Here is a 22702-nt window from a genome sequence, read left to right on the forward strand (position 1 = left end):
CTTATTTCCCATGACCTACTCCTCCACCCTATCTTAGCTACACACGGTGACTATACCTTCACTTAGAACTGCATTATATCTGAATATGATCTATTGATTCCAAATCTTCACCATGACCTCCATTCCTTCTACAGCCTAGTACTTTTCCAGGCTACCACATGGTGTTACAGATAAAAGAGTTGTTGGCCATAAACTGTGACATTTAAAAGAGTGGTTGGTATAAACTGTGACCGCGGAAATATGGTTTCAAGATATTGTCTTGAGTTAAATCAAATATAAAGTGATTGCCAGGGAAAAATTCCCAAATATGAAATGTACCCAAGTCAGCTGGGTTTTTATGGAGATTTTAATTAATACAAATTAAGGAATTAATGAAAGGGAGAGAGAGAGTAAGAGGAAATAATGAGAAAAGGGTTAGGCTAGTCCAGGCCAGCCTAGGCTAGCCTCAGCCCAAGCCCAAAGAGAGATCAGTCAGTCTTTATTCTACTTACCACAAGATTTGTCCCAAGCAAGATTCTAGTGTTCAGAGAGACCCAGCTACTCCAACTAGTCCAAGCTCCAATTCAGCTTTGGCAAACTGAATTTTCAGTCAGCCACCCCAGTTCTCTCAGAGAGAGTTCCTTTTAAAGAGAATTGTCTCCTATGTCACCTCCCCTAAGTTCTCACATCTACCAATCACAGTAGACCAAAGGACAGACCATTCTTAATTCACACCTGAGTAGACTAAACTTTTGAGTAATTCACACTAGACTAGACTAAAACTTCTGAGTAAGTTCACATCTCTTTACCCCTTGCAAGTTTGCAAGTTGCTTGACCTTTTAGTGATTAATTTGACCTTCATAGGTAGTGGTAGTCTCTCGGTGATCAAGAATGACTATTGTCTTTGTGCAGTTTCATCTACGGTGTACTCTCATGTGGCTTTGGAGTCCAAAGGCTGAGGCGCAAAGTTTGTGGCACATGGGGCATGGGACGCCATTTGTTACGGGAGGTGCAGCTGTGGCCTGGTGTCGGCGTTCATGCGCAGCAGCAAGACATCGATGTCGCTCAACTTCAAAGGTGGCGGCGGCATGGTTAATGTGGGTTCGCCAGCTGCTTTTGAAAGAGGCAGAGAGTTCTAGTTGCTTTGATGTAATGCCAGCCCACTTCAAGTTGGACTTTAGCTGATCCTTGAATCTTTTCTTTGGTCGGCCTTGTTTCCTGAGTCCAGCTGACAGTTCACTATAGAATACCTGTCTTGGTATTCTCTGTGGATCCATGTGGATGACGTGTCCAGACCATTGTAGCTGGGTTTTGAGGACCATGACTTTGATGCTGGTGGAGTTGGCTCTGTCGAGGACTCCCTGATTGGTGATTCGGTCCTGCCATCAGATCCTCATGATTGACCAGAGGGAGCGTTGGTGGAATTGCTCCAGATGTTTCATGTGCTTCCAATACAGTGTCCATGTTTCACAACCATACAGGAGCGAGCTGAGGACCACTGCATTATACACTTTGAGCTTCGTCACAGTGCTTACACCTCTGTGTTGGAGGACTTTGCAGTGCAGCCGCCCAAGTGCCTGGCTGGCCTTTTGGATCCTGGCATTAATCTCGTGGTCTAGGGACCCTCATTGGCGATGGTGCTGCCCAGGCACTTGAAAGTGTTCACGTTAGAAAGCTGCGTGCTGTCGATTGTAATGCATGACTGGTTCGTCGGCCTCCCTGGTGCAGGTTGGAACAGCACTTCTGTTTTGCTGAGGTTGATAGTCAGGCCAAACAGTTTTGTTGCAGTGGAGAACCTGTCCACAATGGTTTGGAGATGATTTTCTTGGTGGGCCATGAGAGCACAGTCATCTGCAAAGAGAGCTTTCAGGATGAGTCTCTCTGTTGTCTTTGTTTTTGCAGTCAGGCGGCGAAGGCCAAATACTGAGCCATCCAGTCAGTATTTGATGGAGACGCCCAGGTCTAGATCCATCACAGCATTTTGTAATACTTGGGTAAAGTATAGGTTGAATAGTACCGGAGCGAGGACACAGCCTTGTTTCACGCATTGGAGATGTTGAAGCGATCAGAAGTCTCTCCACCAGATAGGACTTCCCCTGTCATGTCGACATGAAAGAGCTGGATCAGTTTGACGAATTTTGCTGGGCAACTGAGCTTGCTGAGGATCACCCACAATGTGTCCCTGTTCACTGTGTCGAACGCCTTTGTCAGGTCTATGAAGACAATGTAGAGACTCAGGTTCTGTTCAAGGCATTTTTCCTGCATTTGCCTCACCGTGAAGACCATGTCGATGGTGCTACAATCTGGTCGGAAGCCACATTGTGATTCAGGCAGGTTCTGCTCTGAAACAGATGACAGGAGTCTGTTGAGTATAACACAGGCGAGGATCTTTCCAGCAGTGGAGAGTAGTGAGATGCCTCTGTAGTTGTCACAGGCTGCTTGTGAGCCTTTGTTCTTGTATAGGGCTACGATGGAGGCATCTCTGAGTCTGGGGGCATGTCTTCCTCTTCCCATATGCTGGTCAGCACTATGTGGAATGCCTGGAGCGCCTTTCCATTTAAGGCCTTGTACACCTCTGTTGGGATCCCTTCTTTACCGGGTGTCTTGCCTGCACTCATTTGTTTAATGGTTTTTTGGACTTCCTCTATTGAAGGAGGGACATCAAGTTGTTCAATGGAGCGGTTTTGGGGGATCTGGTCAAGGGCGCTTTGGTCGACTGAAGAGGATCGGTTGAGAAGCTGACTGAAGTGTTCTTTCCACCTGTTGCTGATGCCTTTTTTATCTTTTATGAGAGTGTCACCATCAGAGGATAGCAAGGGAGTGGTGGTGGGTTTTAATGGCCCATAGACAGTCTTGAGGGCACTGAAAAATTATTTGTAGTTTTTTGTATCAGCAAACTGCTGGACTTCTTCTGCCTTTTTTTTCCCACCATCGGTCTTGCATCTTCCTGATCTCATGCTGCGCCGTGGCTTGTAGAGACTTGAATCTGTCCTTTTTAGGAGCAGAGTTTGGGTTATTTTGCCACTCCATAAAGGCTTTGTTCTTCTTGCTCAATAGGTCTTCAATAGCAGTGTTGTTCTCGTTGAACCAGTCCTGGTGGTTGCATTGTTTTGGGCCTAGGACTGCCTTTGATGTTTCCTTCACTGCATCTCTGAACTGGTTCCATTTCTCGGTTGAGTGAGTGGTCCCTTGGCAGACAGCTTGTCGTCCAGGCAGGACTGGAATGTTTGCAAATAAGATGGATCTCTAAGACAACTCACATTGTAAAATGCGCAAACTGTCTGGGCGCATTTTGGATGGCAAGGCGCAATGCGCATTTGAAGAGTCACTCTAACCAATCAGTGGTCTGTCCAGCATTCAGCTCCTCTCATGGCTCTGGTGATCTATACATCCTGGATGTCTCGCCGGCATACAATGATGTAGTCAATGAGATGCCACTGTTTTGATCGTGGGTGCATCCATGTTGTTTTATATTTGTTTGCCATTCTGAACACAGTGTTCGTGATGGTGAGTTCGAACTCTGAGCATTTGCTGAGTAGCAGTAGGCCGTTGTTGTTTATTTTGCCCACGCCCTGTTTGCCGACCACTCCTTTCCATCTTTCATGGTCCTGGCCAATGCAGGTGTTGAAGTCTCCCAGTAGTATCAGCTTGTCATCGGTGAGCACTGAGTGCAGGACGGCACTCAGGTCAGAGTAGAACTGCTTGATGGTCTCTGTGCTGGTCAGTGTTGGTGCATATGCACTGATGATTGTGGCATACCAGTCTTTGCTGAGAGGCAAACAGATCTTCAAGAGCCTCTCGCTGATGCCCACAGGCAAGTCTGGCAGCTGTTTGAGCAAACTGGTCTTGATAGCCAGGCCAACACTGTGGATTCTGTCTTCATTTGAGGCTCTACCTTTCCAGAAGAAGGTGTATCCAGTGGTGGGTTCACTGAGTGATCCCTCTTCTGGTAAGCGTGTTTCACTTAGGGCTGCGATGTCGATGTTATATCGCACCAGTTCTTTAGCGATTAGAGCCGTTCTTCTCTCAGGTCTTGGGGTATTCTCTCTATCCAGTAATGTTCTGATGTTCCATGCTCCTAGTAGGAGTTTCTTTGTATTTCTTTGATTTCGACTGCTTAAAGGGGATGACCCGCCAGCCATGGTGTGCTGACCAGGTATTTGTAGGTCAGGCAATGTTTGGGACACCTTTTCTAGTCCCCTCCCTTGATTAGGGTGAGCAGTGCTGTGCTAGAGAGGGCTGCTCAGTCACCCAGGATGCTGCCAAACGTCCCTGCTGCCCACAGGGCCAAGCGACCACTGGTCCATTGGCCGCCTACGTGCAGGATCGTGACTACAGCTGCCAGTGGTCACCTCCACCTGTTGCGTCGTCACTCCCCCATCGCCGCAGGTCTTGAAGAGGGTGGACGGGGTTAGGATAGATGAGTGTGCACAAAGATACTTGTGCGTGAAAGAGATTTAAGTGGAAAAGCCAATGCACAGAGACAGTCCCACTCTCTCGGCGTTGGAAGCCTGGGTCCAATGGCACAAAAAATTGTTACGTCTGGAGACTTCCTCAGCTGCATTGGGTGGCCGTGTTGTCCTTTGTGCTCCAACACGCCCTAAGCACTCCACAGTGGGTGTATGGGGTGTATGGGGTGCTCAGGGAGGGGTAGTATCTCTGGTATGGAGGGCTTGTCATGCCCTCCTAGGGCAGCTCTCCAGCCTCTGACCCCCACCTGACACCCAGCTCTCACTTGTGGCACCCAGTAGCTGCTACCATGTGGCAGCAGCCACACCCCGGGCAATGGCTTCAACAGGCCGGCCAAACCTTGTGAGGGTAGCCATTGGGTCGTTGACCCCTGGTGAACCAGGGCCTTCATATGTACTTAGCACCTTTTTGTATTAGATCTAAAAATATACTTAGCTCAAGGCTTTTGCTTCACTATAAGAATGAGTTAAGTACTTTTTCATTGTTCAGTAAAGAGTTTACAACTTTATCTTCCCCTAAAGTATGCTTAAGTATGGGTGGAGTAGAGTTCTCACATTCCTGACTAAGTCCCTTCATTGTTTAAAATGGGGAATGGTCTTAACCAAGTGTTCTGAAGTAGGGTCTGAGAATTTTTATGATTCACACTGGACACTACATATATTCTTCTCTCTTCCCTGTCTTAATTGCTCCATAAACCTATCCACCTTTCATTATCCTCTTCCCTTGAATCCCTTATCTTATCACTGATCTTGCCTGTCCAGTCTTAGCCCCAAATCATCATCAATTTGCTTCTTTTCTATTCATGTGCTAGTACATAGTAGAAATTTTTACCTTTATTCACTTCATTATCTTTATTCACTCTTAATTAGTAAAACAGTCTCTCTCTCACATCTAAGCATTTTTAATGATTTCCCCTTATGCTTGGAATTCTCTCCCTCCTCATCTCTACATTCTAGATTTCCTGGTTTTCCAAGTCTCAGCTAAAATCCCATTTTGTATAGGAAGGTTTCTCCAATCTACTTAAATGCTAGTGCTATCCCTCTCATTATCTTCCATTTATCCTGTATATATCTTTTTTTAAAATTCCTTGATGGCTGAACAAATTGTGGTATCTGTTGGTGATGGAATACTATTTTGCTAGAAGGAATAATGAATTGGAGGGATTCCATGTGATCTGGAACAACCTCCAGGAATTGATGCAGAGTGAAAGGAGCAGAACCAGGAGAACGTTGTATACAGAGACTGATACACTGTGGTATAATCAAATGTAATGGACTTCTCTATTAGTGGCAATGCAATGATCCAGGACAACTCAGAGGGACTTATGAGAAAGAACACTATTCACATCCAGAGAAAGAATGGGAGTAGAAACACAGAAGAAAAACAACTGCTTGATCTCATGGGTCGAGGGGGATATGACTATGGAAGTAGACTCTAAAAGATCACCCTAGTGCAAATATCAATAATATGGAAATAGGTCTTGATCAATGATACATGTTAAACCCAGCGGAATTACACGTCAGATACGGGAGGGGGGTGAGGTAGGGGAGGGAAAGAACCTGAGTCTTGTAACCATGGAAAAATATTCTAAATCATCTAATTAAATAAAATAAAAAAAGACAAATCCTTGCTGTCTGTCTTAGAATCAATACTAAGTACTATTTCCATGCCAGAAAAATTGTAAGGGCTAGGTAATAGGTGTTAAGTGATTTGCCCAGGGTCACAGCTAGGAAGTTTCTGAGGCCAGATTTGAACTCAGGACCTCCCATCTTCAAGTCTGACTCTCTAACCAGGGAGTCACATAGCTGCCCCTATCCTTTATATATCTTGTTTGTGCATCATTATTTGTACATTTTCTTCTCCATTAGACTACAAGTTCTTTGGGATCAAGGACTATCTTTTGCCTTGGTATCACTAGCACTTAATATAGTGCTGGCATATAATATGTGCTTAATAAAATTTTGTCTGACTCAAATGTAATATATAATTATTAGGGGCACTACTTTTTCTTAGATCTTGAACATAATTTTCAGAGTAGGGCAAAGTGGAAAGAGAATGCTCTAGGAATCAGAAGCCCACAATTCAAGTTAATGTTCCATTATTAATTTTGTCTCAAACATTAGACCAATCTCCTCCACTCTTTGGTTTTCTCATTTCTCAAATGGAGTGCGATCAGATCATGTCTAAAGTTTCTTGTAGCTCTAACATTCTCTTTTATAGTCTAATGCACTTTCTAGGTTCTCTCTTTTAAAGTTTCTTTCCAGCTCTGACAATTTCTATTCTCAGGTCCTTCCTAGGGCTCACATTCTAAGATTCCCTTCTAGCACTCACTTTCTATAATCTGTTCTAACATTAGATCTAACATTCTATGTTTTAATAGACATCAAAATCCTAATGTTTTAGAACCCTACAAGTTAGACTACTAAGTGAATAGTATCAGGCAATTGTCTCTCAAATAACTTTCCTAACTACTTTTGAACACCGGCCCATCAGCTTCAAAATTCAGCACTCTTTCCACTACCTCCATGCTAGATGCCAATTCAAGGCGCATCTGTTATCCATGGAAGATATTTAACAATTCAGGGGTGTATTTACTGAGTACTCAGCTTAGCATTTGGAGTGGGGATACACAGATTATTTAGGACATAATCCTTGACCTGGTGAAGTATAGGCTCTAATAGAGGGATGGCACCAACATTATATAATATACAGTGACACTGGCAATACTGGCAATGTGTAGGTCTCCTATGCTCAGTGAGTCCAGGCAGTGTTTGATCATAAAGGAATATGTTCTTAGAAAGTTACTTGCACTTTCCATTATTGTATATGGCCTTCACCATAAAAGAGTGAAAGCTGAGGTAGGGCATATGGAATGAATGGGAGACATGCTCTTTTCTCATTTCACAAATGAAGAATGATGAGATAATTTCCCAGGTTCCTTATAGATCTAAAATTCTATTCAGTAGTCTAATGCCCCTGTAGGCTATTCTCTCTTTTAAAGTTCCTTCCTAGCTCTGAGAAGCTATATTCTCCCCACCAAATTTAGTTTATTTCCTTTGGAGAGTGGGAGTGAGAGTTTATCAGACTTTGTCCTCAGAGGGGTTCTGCCTTAATGATACTTTACTACACTTCATGTTTAAGAGTAAGGGTTCTATATGACTCCATGTTTTTCTTCTCTCTCCCTCCATCTCTCTCTCTCTCTCTCTCTCTCTCTCTCTCTCTCTCTCTCTCTCTCTCTCTCTCTCTCTCTCTCTCTATTCCATGCAAAAAACTTTTGATATTAATTTTTTTATTTGAATTCCAAATTCTCTCCTCTCCCTCTCCTCTTTGTCCCCTCTTTGGGAAGGCAAGCAACTTGATACTGCTTATACATGTGCTGCCATGCAAAACATATTTCTATATTAGCTATGTTAAAAAAGAAAAAATAGGCCAAAAAAAAGAAAGAAAAATAAAGTTTTAAAAATATGCTTGCTCTGCATTCAGTTCTTTCTCTGAAAGCAGATAGACTTTTTCATCATAAGTTCTTTGGAATTATCTTGGATCATGCTATTGCTGAGAATAGCTATATCAATTACAGTTGATCATCATATAGCATTTCTGTAACCGTTTAGAGTGTTCTGGTTCTATTCATTTAGAATCAGTTCATTTAAGTCTTTCCAGGTTTTTTTTTTGAAAGGACTCATTCATTTCTTACAGTGCAGTAATATACCATCACAATCATATACCACAACTTTTAAGTGATTTTCCAATTGATAGGCATTCCCTCAGTTTCCAATTCTTTGTCACTACCAAGAGAACTGCTATAAATATTTTTGTACACATTAGTCCTTTCCCTTTTATCTCTTTGGGATTCAGACCTAGGAGTGGTATTGTTGGGTCAAAGATTTTACACAGTTTTATAGCCCTTTGGGCATAGTTCCAAATTGTTATCCAAAATGATTGAGTAGTTCACAACTCTACCAACAGGGTAACAGTGTCTCATTTTTTCCATATCCTCTCCAACATTTGTCATTTTCTTTTTCTGTCATATTAGCCCATCTGATAGTATAATGTGGCACATCAGAGTTGTTTTAATTTTAATTTCTTTAATCAATGGTGATTTAGGGAATTTTTTCATATGATTATAGTAGTTTTGATTTCTTCTGAAAATTGTTCATTTTTTTAAATCATTTATCAACTAGGGAATGATGTATTCTTATAAATTGAACTCAGTTCTCTATATATTTGAAAAATAAAGCTTTTATCAGATGATAAAATTTCCTTCCCACCACTAATTTCCTGCTTGCCTTTGTGAATTTTTAGATTTACTCCACCCTGTTTAGTCTTTAGAATTTTAGCAACCAGGAATGTATACACCTCCACTTAAGGGAGGATGGTCTATGACTCGCATGTGCTAGCAAGTGACAAATCAGAACAACTGACTGACCCCCTGGGCTGTCCAAAGTCAAGTTTAAGCCACCATTGGTACATGTGAGACACAGGAAGTGATACAAAAAACTGCCTTTATATTTCACATCACTTCCTGTGAGAAGGACCTTTGTGGTCTTTGGTGATGGTACTTGGTTTGGAGGGCTCCAGTATGGGACCTCAGACTGCTTCCCTGAGATGATCATGTGGTGATAAGGCTTACTCCCCTTTCCCTTGACTTTTCTGAAGGTACCAGTCTCCAAGGAAGCTTCTCATCTTGGAGGAGGCCTCGTGACTAGAAGCTGAGCTAGATTTAATATTCTGGGAAGGCCCCTTGGCTGAGGCCTCTGAACTCCCTCTGGCTCAGACCAAGCTAGAACAGATCTTCCCTTTTCTCTCTCTTCCTTATTCTTAGTTTCTTCCTTCTATTGTAAATAAACCACCATAAAATTCCATTCATTCTTGAGTATTTCATTGGGATTTAGAATTTAAATCCTTAGCGACCACTAAAAACATATTCAGTCTCAACCCTAAAATTTAGCCATAACACCTTCTAATCTTGGCTATATTGGTTTTATTTGTGCAGAACCTTTTAAATTTAATATAATCAAAATTATCCATTTTACATCCCAGAATGCTATCTCATTTCATCATAAATTCTTCCCTTAGCTATAGATCTGATAGGCAAATTATTCCATGTGCCCCAAATTTGCTTATAATGCCACTCTTTATTTCTAAATCATGTACCCATTTTGACCTTGTCTTGGTATATGGTGAGATGTTAGTCTCACCATATCATCATCATCATCATCATCATCATCATCAAATAGTGAGTTCTTGTCCCCAAAGTCAGATCTTTAAGACTAGATTACTATAGCCACATATTGTTATGTATTGTGTACCTAATCTATTTCCCTGATCCACTACATTATTCCTTAGCCAGTAACATATTATTATGATGATCATCACTTTGTAATGCAGTTTGAGATCTATTATGTCAAGGTTACCTTCCTTTACATTTTTTTCAGTGTTTCCCTTGGTAGTCCTGACCTTTTGTTTTTCCTAATGAATTTTTAGCTCTATACAATATTTTTTAGTAGTTGGATTGGTATGGCTCTGAATATGTAAATTAATTTAAGTAGAATTGCCATTATCATTATGTTGGTTCAACCTACACATGAGCAATTAGTATTTTTCCAATTGTTTAGATCCAAATTTTTTTGTTTGAAAAGTGTTTTGTAATTGCATTCATAAAGTTTGGGTTTGTCTTCCCAAGAGGACTACCAAGTATTTTATATTGTCAATAATTATCTTAAATGGAATTTCTCTTTTTATCTCTTGCTGCTAGACTTCATTGATAATACATAGAAATTTTGAAGATTTGTGTAGACTTACTTTATATTCTACAAGTTTTCTGAAGTTGTTAATTGTTTCCAATAATTTTTTATGCCAATTCTAAGACCCTCAATTTCTTTTTCCTCTCTTATTGCTATAACTAACATTTCAAATACAATATTAAATAAAGATGGTGATAAAGGGCATCTTATCTTCACCCTTGATCTTACTGAGAAGGCTTCTAACATCCACATTACAGATAAAACAGATACTACTTATCATTTTAAGGAAAGTTCCATTTATTCCTATGCTTTCTAATTTTTTCAAACCTTTAACTTCTGTTTTGAAATCAATATTGTGGATTGTTTCCAGGGCAAAAGAATAGTAAAGCCTAGGAATTGGGGATTAAGCAACTTGCCCATGGGAACATAGATAGGAAGTGGCCAGATTTGGATCCAGGACCTCCCATCTCTAGGTCTGGCTCTCAATACACTGAACTATCTAGTTACCCCACTCCTTTCTAGTGTTTTTAAATAAGAATAGATGTATTTTGTCAAAAGCCTTTTCTGTACCTATTGAGGTAATCATATAATTTCTGTTTGGATTTGCTATTGACACAATTGATTATGTTTATAGTTTTCTGAATACTGAGTCAGCCTGCATTCCTGGTGTAAATCTCACTTTATCATAGTGTTTGATCTTTTTGATATATTGCTATAATCTCCTTGCTAGTGTTTTATTTAAAATTTTTGCATCAAAATTCATTAGATAAATTGGTCTTTAGTTTTCCTTATGTTTGCTCTTCTAGGTTTAGGTGTCAGCACCATATTTGTGTTGTAAAAGGGATTTTGTAGGACTCCTTCTTAAGTATTGGAATTAATCATTCTTTAAATATTTAGTAGGATTTACTTGTGAATCAATCTGGTCCTGGGATTTTTTCTTAAAGACATCATTAATGACTTGTTCAATTTCTTCTGAGATAGTTTATGTAAGTATTCTATTTCCCTTCTCTTAATCTGTGCAATTTATATTTTTATAAATGTTCATCCATTTCACTTAGGTTGTTAGATTTATTGGTACATAATTGGGCAAAATAGTTTCTGACAATTATTTTCATTTCCCTCATATTGGTGGTGAATTTACCTTTTTCATTTTGGATATTGGTAATTTGATTTTCTTTTCCCTTTTTAAAAAAAAACCGAATTAGCCAATGATTTGTCTATTAAAAAGTAAAACTGGCTATTAATTTTATTAGTTCAATAGTTTTCTAATTTTTATTAATTTCTCTTGATTTTCCAGATTTTCAATTTAGTGTTTAATTGAAGGTTTTAATTTGTTCTTTTTTTTAGGTTTAAAAAAAAATTTAGTGGCATGCTCAATTCATTGAACTGCTCTTTCTCTGGTTTATCAATGTAAATAATATCACTTTCTATAATAATAAGATATCATCTTTCAGAAATATAAATTTAATATAAATTTTCCCCAAAGTACTGCTTTAGTTTGAGCCCATAAATTCTGGTATATTGCCTTATTGTTGTCATTTATATTAATGAAATTATTAATTACTTCCATGATTTGTTCTTTGACTCACTCATTCTTTAAGATTAGATTATTTAGCTTCTAATTAATTTTTAATGTTTCCATAGTTCTTTTACTGAATATTTTATTGCATTACATTCTAAAAAGGATGCATTTAACATTTCTGCCTTTTTTGCATTTGATTATAAGGTCTTCAATACCCTAATACATGGTCAATTTTTGTGAAGCTGCCATGTACAGCTGAGAAAAGGGTATATTCCCTTATATTTCCATTCAGTTTTTATCTAAAAGTCTGTCATATCTAATTTTACTAAAATTCTATCTATCACCTTAACTTATTTCTTATTTTATGGTTAGATTTATCTAGTTCTGAGATAGGAAAATTGAGGTATCCACTAGCATTGTTTATTGTCTATTTCCTCCTGTGACTCATTTTTTGTTATTCATTTGTTTCAGTAGTGTTTGATTCTTCATGCCTTCATTTGGGTTTTTCTTGGCCAAACGGTAAAAAAGGTTCAAAAATTCAATGAAGAGAAAAACTCCTAAAAAAAACAGCAGAATTAGTCAAATGGAAAAAGAAGCACAAAAGCTCATTGAAGGAAATAATTCTTCAAAAATTAGAATTGGACAAGTGAATCAGTATTTTCTGTGCCTCCATTACCAAGCCATTGACTTTCTTTTCCTAATTTTGTTGCATTACTTTCATTTCTTTCCCCAATTTTTACTCTACTTCTTTATATTTTATTTTTAAAATCCTTTTGGACATCTTCCAAGAATTCTTATTCTAGAAGGGGGAATGCCTACTGTGATCCCCAGCAAACTATGATTTACAGCACCTTACTTACTTCCCATTGTTATGTGCTGTTGTAGGCAGAATATAAATTGGGTGTAATTTTGTCTTTCTTGCTCTTTCCTTCCTGTGGCAGCTTTGGTGGAGCGGGGATTTTTTGAGCAGGTAGAAAAACTTAGTCATGTGGTTCTGTTTTGTCAGATAATAAACTTTATAAAAATAATACTTGAAATATTAGACATTAATTTAAATCTTACACTACCCAACATTATCTTTATATATGGATATAAATCGAAGTAGAAATGACATTAAAGGAGATGATCCCTTCCTATTGAGCCCTAAGAATCACAAGAGCTTTCCATTTTACCTGCAGCTCAAACCTATGTGTTGTCCCTCCCATTAGGATCTGGAAATTAGAAAATTTTCCTTGAGAAAAGGCTGTTACTGACTTTCTATTTCTACCCCAAACCTTTAATATGGTTCTTTGTACACAGTAAGCTTTAGTAAGTGCTTTTTTTTCCATTCATTTATTCACTTTGGTGGCATTTTTCTAGGTCTAATTTTTCACTTTTCTTTCCTACTTTTGTATTCTACCTATCAATGACTATACAAACTTACAGAGCCCAAATTCAATATGGCCAATTTCACCCCTTGAAAGTAGAACCAATTCTAAGCCAACTCTCAACTCCTTAGGCAAGAAATGCATGCATGCAGACAATAAACATTTATTAAAAAGCACCCACTATGTGTCAGGTATTGTGCTAAAAATGGGAGATAATAAGGCAAAAAAGATAATCTCTGCCTTCAAAGAGCTCACAGTGTAATAGGAAAAGACACATAAAAAGAAACCACAAGGAAGGTACTCAACATCCAATATTCAACATGAAGACCTATAGCTAGGTGGGAAATGATGAGGGCTGCTCTGGGCCCCTTCTGTATAGGAGGAAATGAGAGCAGTTGTACACCTTCCAATCAGATGGAGGGAGGGATTCAGGGGAAAAGACAAACTCTAAAGAAGTTTTACTTTTCAGAGATGATAAAATTTTCCAGGAAGATGAGTTACTGGCAGCAATGAAATCCAGGAGATCAGCTGGGTGTGAAATGATGTGCTAACTGATTAGGGCATGCATAATCAATGAATACACCAGTATATTCTGAGAAAATAATTTATTTTTTACATATTGCATGATATTAAAAGTTTATGAATAATCATTAAAGATATACTGAGTTTGTTCCAATTGGAATTTAAAAGACTCTTTCCTTTATTTAAAAAAGAGAGAGAGAGAGAGAGAGAGAGAGAGAGAGAGAGAGAGAGAGAGAGAGAGAGAGAGAGAGAGAGAGAGAGAGAGTATACTAATCAGTAACTCCTTTTAAAGTCGCCTCATAGCCCTGATATCAAAACATTCAGAACACATCATGTTGAGTGCAGGGTAGAAATCTTACCCCTCCTTCATCCAAATCCAGTCGAAAATGGATTAACTAGTATTTATAGAGATCAGGAGGGCTTTGATCAACATATGACCCATTTATCCCTGAAGCTATTTAAAATTTTATTATCATCATTTTTTACAAAGAAAGTGTTAGATGGGAAGAGGAAACAGGAGGACATTCCTGTTAATTCCTGTTACACTGTGTCAAAATAGCTCCTACACAGTAGTTAGCCTGAGATATGCAATGAAAAAAAGGCCCTTAAGGAACTTACTTGAATACGGAAAATAACATGAGCTGAACACAAGAAAAAACTAGGAAAATCAACCTAAATGTACATTCCTTCTCCTGCCTACTCAGTGATCTACTGGCTCAATTACCAATGAGGTCTAAGGACATTTACAGTCTCTCTCAGAGGATACTAATGTTTTTTTCAAGAATAGTATTCCCCCAAAGGCTAACATTCCCATTTATATTTGTTTCCATAATAATTCCCATGGAATTCCATTTTTGAGGGTCTACGGTCATTCACTGTCTTTTGCTTTGCCCATCCTTGATTGCTCATGCATTCTTCACTCCCCTGAAGTGGTCCAAATGGCCCTGGTGGTGACATCTGAATAACAGAGCATTTGCATCTGCTAACTTGAGTTCTGAAGAAGCGCAGACTGAACTGAAAGAACTGAAAGCTTCTCACTCTGTCTTTTCAATCTCCACTCACCCTTTCTGTCTCTAGGCTCTCCTGACCCCTTGCTTGCCCTCCCCTGGAGCATAAAAACCACAAAGTGAAAATTGTAGCTGGGGCAGGTAAAAAACAGGATGATGACAAGCAGAGGGAGACCCTGGCCAGTTGGAGAGCCATTAGGTAGCCCTGTAAACTTGCTGTGTCCACTGGGATCCCCACTACACCCAGTGCACCATTGGGATCTAATAGAGCACTGTCCCAGACTAGTGACTAGTGGCCAGACACTTTACTTCACATTATCCAGCCCTCCCTGCTCATGCAGATGGTTTAATACTCGTTTAAGAGTTAATGTCTCTTTTTGAATAGATATTTAATACCTAGCCCTGGACTTCGTTATGAAAACTCCCCATGCGTGGGTATTTGTATCTCTGTCAAACCATGCACACAATCAGATTGCTTTCTAGGCAGGAATGGTTAGTCCTCAAATTGCCTCAGGCAATGTGCCATTAATAAGTCAGCTCAGAAGTGTAAACTTGGGTTGTGTCCACAGTCTTTATAAAGTATTGGCACAGGGTAGGTCACTGTCCTTCTTCAGGCTAGGTGAGAAGAGTAATATATTACAAAATCATAAGGGACCCAACCATGATCTGTATCTTCCTCACCAACCCTTGGATGGGTGAATTTCACTTACAAAATAAGAGTGTCTCTGGCTTCAAATCCTTATGACTCTATTTTGTCATATTTTAATAAGGCCAAAATATTTTCCCATTACCCACAGAAGATATTAAAAAAAAAATCAGAGTGTATTTACATCTAATTTCCAAAGATATGTTCTTTATCCAGTATCACCCATGCAGAAGATTCAAAATTACAAGGAAAGAAGAGGTTTTGTGAATTTGCTCTTGAATGATGTGATGATTTTTTGCAACTTTTTTTTGGCTTTACTTTTTTTTTTTTAAAGTGCAACTGCTTTGAGAAATTAGCCAGAATGATAGGCACTCGAATCCGGACGCTTAATACTATTCCACCTAAAATATCAGGGGTTACTTCTAACGACATTATATTCTTTTGACTGCCAAGCAATTTTGACAAGTCTTATATCTGAGGAGGAGCCTATATGATAATCCCAGCAGTATTCTGGGGATAAGATTTTTGTGGGTTTGTTGAGAAGGAAATACTTGTTGAGATGGCTTTCATCATGCCACTCAGCTTCAATGTCATTTTCCTTGTCTTGAAGAATTCCCTTGAAGCATTCCTGGGTGAGGTTCAAAACCCTAAGGGGTGTGCCCCCAAAAATGGCTGCATGGTAATAGAAATCTCCCTGGCCAAAAGGGATGTATGCCGCAGACTCAGGTCTTCTCTCATAAGTGAACTCAGTGGGATCTGCCTTATACCACCATGCCTGGAGTTGAGCTACTGACTCGCCTAGAGTCTCTACTCCAAAATCATCCTTGAAGATCTGATCCACATCCATGCAAAAGAGGAAATCAACTTCATATTGGATGTGATGTATAATGTGCTCCCCAATGATCTTCATGCGCATCATACTTATGTCCTGCCACCTCTTTTCTCTGTTGATTTCAAATACTTTCAGTGTACGAAGGGAACCCAGCTGTATCCAAGGAATCTTAGAGGAGTCATCCACCATGATGTAAAATATGACTCTTTGACCAACCATGAAGTATTTTTCAGCAGACGTCATGAACTCCTCCAAATACCGATCGAGATATCTGTGAAGACCAGAAAAAAAGCTGTTATCCCCCAGATGATGATGATGATGAAAATAAATTTTAGTGATGAATTGTGCTGAGCCATATAAAAATAACAGTTAGCATTTATTTCATGCTATATACACTATTTTAATTAGTCCTCTTAATAACTTGTGAAGTAGAAGCTACTACTAAGCCCAATTTTGCACTTGAGGAAGCCAAGGCAGACAGAAGTTAAGTGACTTGCCCATGATCACATAGCTAATAAGTGTCTGAAGCAGGATTTGAAGTCAGGTCTTTCTGACTTTAAGTCTAGTCCTATATATCACTCTACTCTCTCTCATTTTCTTTAACAACTAAAAGCATGGATGGACTTTAGATGGACGACCAATCTAGCTACCATAACTATTTTTGCCTCCATTTACAGCTTGCTACTGGCAAAGTGGAATGCAACCAGAGAAGGGTGTCTAGGATAGGAAACATCAGTGACAATGCCATATGGAAATCAATTAAAGAAACTGAAAACTGATGCCCCACCTTATTATTTTCAATTTGTTATGTATTAATGATCAACCCATTATGTATTGGCTATCCTGCTCCCAATATGTGAGTTTCAGCTCCCGTAAGCTAGTAACTTCAGTTGCCTACTGTGAAATTATAGAATTGTTATTCCATTATCTAATTAACTGAGAACTGTATCTAATCAGAACCATTATTTGTGAAACAAATTCAGATTTGATTGTATTAGGAAAATCTGTAAGAATTTAACTTTCCTATTGCTGTGGGCTAAAGTTCAACCACAAAAATCCTACTAATCTGTGAGCTTTTGCTGACAATAAGGGGAGATAAGTCAATCTGGTGATAGGATGTTTGTCCCTCATGGGACTTTCTGGGGGTAGTGAATCAATCTGATAATAGGATGTTTTTAAACAACCAAGCCCATGGAGTCTTCCAGATTATATACTTCTGGAAAGTTTTAAGCATTCAAATTATAAAGGTAATTCCAGGGGGTTCCCAATTTCTGGTTTGATCTGAGAGAGAGAAAAGCATGTTTTAAAAGCAGGAAGCAACTGAAAAGTAAAATTTAATGTTCTTCTGTGAAGGTTATAATAAGTTAGGGTAAGAATTACTGAGGACAGAATTTAACAAGAACACACATTATTGGTGCAAATGTAGCATGTGCTCACCTAATTGGAGGGGGGAGGGAGGAGAGAGGGTGCTCAGATTACAAAAGATCAAATTAAAATGAGTATATAGGCTATAAATGTTAGTATAAAATACTGAAGTTCTCAGAGGACAAAATAGAATTTGCTAATTATTTCAGGACAAATAAACATCTGATAGGATGAAATTAGGAAGCTTACAATAGGAAACAGCTTTTTATCAGTTGGGCTTATAAGGTCATCAGACCTTATATCCCAGTTCTTTGATATCGCTATTAAATGATATGTTAGGTTAGGTTGGGGGGGGGGGTCTTAGCTTTTGAGTAATTTGAAAGGAATTAGAGAAAACATTATATCCTGAGCCCTTCAGAGAATTATGGTCTCTATCATTTTCCAGTAATGTAATTTCTGTCAACTCTGAATGATGTTAAAATTATGCTGTAATAAAAACAGATACTTTAAATAAAAAATTATTATGTTACAAATCAAAGAACCTGATTCAAATCATTGCTGACCATTTAACAATAGGGCTAATTTAATTATAGATCAGAAGGGATAATAATATTGTTTACTATCAGAGAATTAGTGAAATTGGTATAAAGTCATTAGGGAAGGCTCTATCAGTTTCTTTAAGTATACTATCAAAAGTTACTGTTTAAATTATATTTAATTGTCTTAAGTAGAACCAATTTGATTCTTCACAATTCTACACAGTTCCATTCCAACATATTGTAGTGCATCCTTACTTTTCAATTTGAAAGCTTAAGCTAATTGATAACAGTGGGTCCTGAAATGTGAAATTCTAGTAGTTAATGGCCCTTGTGAAAATTGAGATTTTAAAATGGTTACTTTAGTGATGATACAGCTTACAGTTGACTTAGTTAAAATTTGTTCCAAAAATTAAATTGATGTGCTCTCATGAGATGTTTTCTAGCAGAAGAGTAACTGTAAAAACTTACAGACATTTTGTGGTATCTTCTAAAAATCCATAATAATTTTATTTTCCTGCCATAATTTTTCTAGTATTTGGGAAATCCTTATATTGGAATTTCTATTAATTTAAAATCCTGGAAAATTAACTTCTCTTTTGATGAGAGGCAAAGCTAAACTCTTAGCTGCTAAATCTTTCATTAGATATAATAATGTAATAACATATAGTTTTGTATGATATCACAAACTTCATAAAGGAAGGAGGTAGCGAGGAACTAAGATCTTTCATGGATAAAGTGCGTACAACTTTATAAAGATTAAATTTTTTTGGACTTATATAGAGATATAACTACTTAGATATAACTAATATAAAATAGATGAACTTTCTATATTATGATATCATACATTTAAAAGCACCAAGATGGAAGTTGCTTTTCTGCAATGCTATTAGACCACAAATTGAAAAAGGAAACCAGGTTAAAATATGAAGGAAGTATAGATAATAATAATAGTTTATTGTTAGGAGAGGAATAATAGAGATCCCTTAAGGTACCATTGTCTGTGATGTTCCTATGCCACAAATGGACTTTGGATAATGCCTTTAGCATTGCCAAGTAAAATTTCTGAGAATTAAGTTGACATGTTTTTCTAGCATAAAAGAGATTAACTTTAAGGAGATAGATGACTTCTTCTCTAAAGTCATCCTGCATGTTATGGCACTTTACAATGAGGAACTAACTCTTAGCCAAAGGGAGGAGCCTTAAATTTTGCAGTTGTGCTGAGTGAGTTTTATTTGGGTTTATTTGACTATCACATATAAAAACTATGTGATTGTAACACAATCTTATTGCCCAGAAAGCCTCAGAATAGTTAAACTCTTCAACATTTTTGCAAATATTTCCAACAAAGAGCTCATCCCAAAGGATAAGGAAACAAATACTTGTACTTGGCCATTCGCTTTAACATCTACAATTTTTATTATTGCAGTTTGTGGAAATAGTTCTCCAGGTCCTTATTGTAAGCCTTATTAACAAATAAAGTTAAAATGTTGGAGGTTTTTGTTAGAATTTTTTTAATAGTCCTTTTTTTTTTTAATTTAAAACCCTTACCTTCTGTCTTGGAGTCAATACTGTGTATTGACTCCAAGGCAGAAGAGTGATAAGGGTAGGCAATGGGGGTCAGGTGATTTGCCCAGGATCACACAGCTGGGAAGTATCTGAGGCCAGATTTGAACCTAGGACCTCCCATCTCTAAGTCTGACTCTCAATCCACTGAGCTACCCAGCTGCTCCCTAGTCCTTATCTTCTGTCTTAGAATAGAAACTACTTATTGCCTCAAAGGCAGACAAGTTGTAAGGGGTCAGGAATAGGGGTAAAATGACTTGACATGGGGCACAGAGCTAATAAGTGTCTTGGGTCACATTTGAACCCAGGTCCTGGCTCTCTATCCACTGAGCCACTTAGTTGCCCCCTTGTTAGAACTTTAAACAAGGCATTCAAACAGACAGTACTTTCCTCTTCCCATAATTGTAAAGTGTTTATCATAATGCCTGTAGTGGTGAGCATTATGTAAAATTGTTACCCATTCTTATTATGGTTCTATTATATGATTCTAAAATGAATGAACTTTTATGTAAGCCAATGTGAAAATATCTACTGTATTAATGTCTCCCAAAGTGTACAAAGTTTTCTTTCATGTTTCATAATCTATGAGACTGTATTAGGGCAATTTTTCCTTTTCTACATCATGCGTTGGACTGTCCAGTTTTCTAATATGCTACATCAATTATTAAATATGTATTTTTAAGATGGTTAATAATGATAACTTGCTGTACAGACACAAGTTATACACAACCTTTAAGTTCCTTAAACTTTCCTTTTGTTTGAGGTCCTGAAATTTTTATCAGTGCTACTGCTAAAGAAAAACAAATCTAAAAAATTAAGCTAGACGGGGAACCTAATATTCAAAAAATGTTTTATATAGCTCTTTGCCCATTGCTCCTGAAAATTATGTCAGTTAAAACCAAGGTGACTTGAAGTAACATCTCAAAATCTACCTAATAACAACAGGTCTTTAAACATTTTTTTCCTCTGTAGGTGTTAATATGCAATAAATGTTTGTAAATTTCAGAGCTTTTTATGGAATTATTCAAGTCCTGATAACATGTTGACAAAAAATTAGTCTTGTGTTGTAATTAGTGAAATTTTGTCGTTTGAGGAAAAATCTTTTAGGATTTTAATTTGTTGCTATTCTAAGCTTTGATTTCAGATGTAAATAGATAGATGGTGGTCTCTGGGAGAGTTGAGGAAATAGTCTTGTGAATGTGAAGGTAGAATCCTCTTGACTTAAGTTTCCTCATCTTACTAAGTGAAATATTTTGTCACCTAGGCATATTTGAGCCTTCCCGTGGTCTTCTACAGCTCATGTTTAGCTTTTCTGGTGTTTGGCTGTTGCTTATAACTCATATATAAAATCAAACAGAACCTAGAAACAGTTTTGATATTGCTTTTCCCTCACACAGCAAATTCCTTTGATGTGAGGATGCTTCAATTTTTTATTAGAATAACCATAAGAGATAAAACCCCATTTTTGATTGAATAATAAAAATGTTAGTATGGCAGTACTATAGTGAGGAATTTTAAGTTGTCGTTTCAATTACAAAGAATAGAGACCATCCAATGACTCACTTTACTAACAAGAGAGGAGATACTTTGCCTGATCTCCTGAGGTACTATATTATGAGTCATGTTTTATAATAGATAGGGTTTTTAATTTGTGAGGGATAGATATTTCAACATCCTTTCATTATGTTAATATGATTACAATATCCTAAGAGGGGAATGAATTAAAATTAGATTTAGATAAAAAGTGATTGAAGATAATTGTAACATTTTTTTTTAAATTAAAAGGAGCAGAGAATTTCAGGAGTAACAAGATAAGTGTGTACACAGCACTGGTTGTTCATTTTATATCTCAGGTCCTCATGCATTTCTTTTTAAGACTGGTAGAGATGCTCATAGATAGAAGGTTTGGATAAAAAACAGACACATGAAGGATTTAAAATTTCCTGAAGTTTCAAAGGTGTTGATTTCTAATTTGATGTTCTATGTAGTTCACCACCTCAACTACTTACTTACTAAAAACTCAGCATTAAGATTTATTTTACAAAAGATTATATCAAGAACACTAGGAACCTCTGCAAGTCAACTTCAACCAAACAAGCAGCCTTTCTAAGAAGATCTACCTTCAGAGCTGCCACCAACTGAAACTTACTCCAGAAGGGGATAAGAGAAGTTGTTTCCAGGAACCACGGGAATACCAGAGACATCTGAAACTCAACTGAAGAATGAAAAATATTGGGACAGGACTACTAAGGTCCAAAGGCACATGAATTTCTTGGAATACATGTAAATTCTTCCTTTCCTATGTGCCACTGTCTCTGTAAGGAGAACTTACCAAAGGGGACTTCCCTGAACAGATTTTGTCAAAGCACCAGCCTTAGGTGCAAGGCTTTTAGTCTGTAGAACAGGTTGCTTACCAAAGCACTCCAGAGTCATGAGAGCCTATCACAACATGCAGAGACAGAAGGCAGGAGAGACTTATCACCTTTTGCTGAGCCATTTATAAGTCAATGGCACTAGTAATAATGAAATTTCTCATGGTTGATCTTGTATAAAATGTAATTACTGCTTTCTATTGCTCCATTGCTAATTGAATTCCAACGGATACTGATCATTCCTCATTATACTAATTTGGTTCATAGATAGTGATTCACTGCAGATATATCCCCAAACAATCAAAGGGGAAAATGTGAAATTGAAATCCCATTTTATTTTGTATTCTCTTCAATTTATTATGAATCAGCAATCAATCCACTATATATTCCTTGTCCTCCCCATTATGTGAATTTTAACTCCCTTAAGCCTGTAACTTCAGTTGCCTAGTGTGAAGTGAAATTATATAATTAGTATTCTATGATTTAATTGCTTGAGAATTGTATCTAATCATTCAATATTATAAATCAAATCCAGACATGATGATATATATCCTAATTAGTAAAATCTTTAAGTTTAATTTCCATATTCCTATGTAGCTAAAGTCCTACCATAAAAATCCATTAAAAAAAAAACAAAAAAACCCCTTACCTTCTGTCTTAGAATTAATACTATGTCTTGCTTCTAAGGCAGGAGAGTGGTAAGGGCTAGGCAATGGAAGTTAAGTGACTTGCCCAAGGTCCTGTAGCTAAGAAGTATGAGACCAGATTTGAACC

The 22702-nt window shown here is 37.7% G+C and overlaps 1 protein-coding gene across 9 annotated transcripts in view; it reads right to left on the reverse strand.

Moving 5' to 3' along the window:
- Positions 1-13229: 13229 nt before the first annotated feature.
- The window catches only part of GGTA1 (glycoprotein alpha-galactosyltransferase 1 (inactive)), a 115383-nt gene continuing 105910 nt past the window's right edge, over positions 13230-22702 (reverse strand). For all 9 annotated transcript variants that reach the window (XM_007474583.3, XM_056812042.1, XM_056812043.1 and 6 more), the window contains one exon: positions 13230-16360. In XM_007474583.3, the coding sequence (XP_007474645.1) occupies positions 15667-16360 (694 nt within the window). In that variant the 3' untranslated portion in view covers positions 13230-15666. The remainder of the gene's footprint in view (positions 16361-22702) is intronic.

This window comes from Monodelphis domestica, chromosome 1 (assembly GCF_027887165.1).
Source record: "Monodelphis domestica isolate mMonDom1 chromosome 1, mMonDom1.pri, whole genome shotgun sequence".
Taxonomy (NCBI): Eukaryota; Metazoa; Chordata; class Mammalia; order Didelphimorphia; family Didelphidae; genus Monodelphis; species Monodelphis domestica.